The sequence below is a fragment of the Egretta garzetta genome, unplaced genomic scaffold (genome assembly GCF_000687185.1).
Source record: "Egretta garzetta isolate BGI_Z169 unplaced genomic scaffold, ASM68718v1 scaffold207, whole genome shotgun sequence".
Classification (NCBI taxonomy): Eukaryota; Metazoa; Chordata; class Aves; order Pelecaniformes; family Ardeidae; genus Egretta; species Egretta garzetta.
The window spans coordinates 1,296,518-1,297,470 of NW_009260185.1; the positions used below are offsets into that span (position 1 = coordinate 1,296,518).

At 51.5% G+C, this 953-nt stretch overlaps 1 protein-coding gene across 4 annotated transcripts in view; it reads left to right on the plus strand.

The window, feature by feature from the left end:
- FLI1 (Fli-1 proto-oncogene, ETS transcription factor) overlaps positions 1–953 on the plus strand; it is an 89,067-nt gene that overhangs the window by 12,491 nt on the left and 75,623 nt on the right. The window contains exon 1 of one of the 4 annotated variants that reach the window (XM_035897467.1): positions 739–914. The exons of the other annotated variants lie outside the window; for them this stretch is intronic. Within the exon in view, the coding sequence (XP_035753360.1) occupies positions 897–914 (18 nt within the window). The 5' untranslated portion in view covers positions 739–896. Of the gene's footprint in view, positions 1–738; positions 915–953 lie in introns of those variants that run through there. 4 annotated transcript variants of the gene reach the window in all.

The following is a 953-nucleotide window of genomic DNA, read 5'->3' on the forward strand; positions in this document are numbered from 1 at the left end:
CGGAGGGAAGGGCTGACGGTGGGGGAGAGCCGCCGCTTTCCTGCAGCCCCGTCTCCAGCGTGGGTTTCGCCGCCGGAGCCGTTTGTCTGTCTCGCATTAGTGCACTTACCGCTCCTTTCTGGCAGGGACTGGACCCTCGTCTCACGCTCCGTGCTGGGAGGCGTGAAGGAGAGGGGCCGAAGTACGTTTTAAATACGTTTTAATCGCCAGACTTTATTTTCTCCCTCTGCCTGCCGCGACCGACTTGTATTTACGGTTTTCTCCCCTTAATTTTTGCCTGTGACTGGAAAACGCATTAATAAAAAAATCTGTGGGAAGAGACGGAAATTCAGTGAGTCAGGCTAAAGCCGCTCCGGCCAAAAGAAAAAAAAAAAAATTGCAAAAAACATGTTAAACTAAACTGTGGGACGACACACGGCGCTCGCTAATACGGTCCGGGGTGCAAGGCAGGGGCTGCGCTGGACTGGCTGCCCCGGCGACAAAGGCGAGCTGACAGAGGTAGCTATTGTTCTGCCCCTTCTTATCTAAATGGAGCAAATATCCTGTATGTAAAATATATATATTTTCATCAAGAAGGCAGGACCAGTGGAGAGACGAAAGTTTCCTCCTCGAGTGACTTCACTTCCCAAAATTAGCAGAAAAAAACGTTTCATCCGGTTAACTGTCTCTTTTTCGCTCTGCTGCAACAACCAAAGTTAAAAAAAGAGAGAGACGGAGGGAGAGGGAGGGAGGGAGAGAGGAGGAGAGGGGATACAGGGAGAAAAGCAAAACCGCTGGAAGGGCAGGGAGAAAAGCGAAAAGAGAGAGAAGGATAAAAAACTTCAGGAGGCTTCGGTTGCAGGCTAAACCGGGTCAATGTGTGGAATATTGCTGGTACCGGCGGGAAGTTATTCTAGATGGACGGCACTATTAAGGTAAGGGGGGCGGGAGGGGCCGGGGGACCCCTCCGGCCG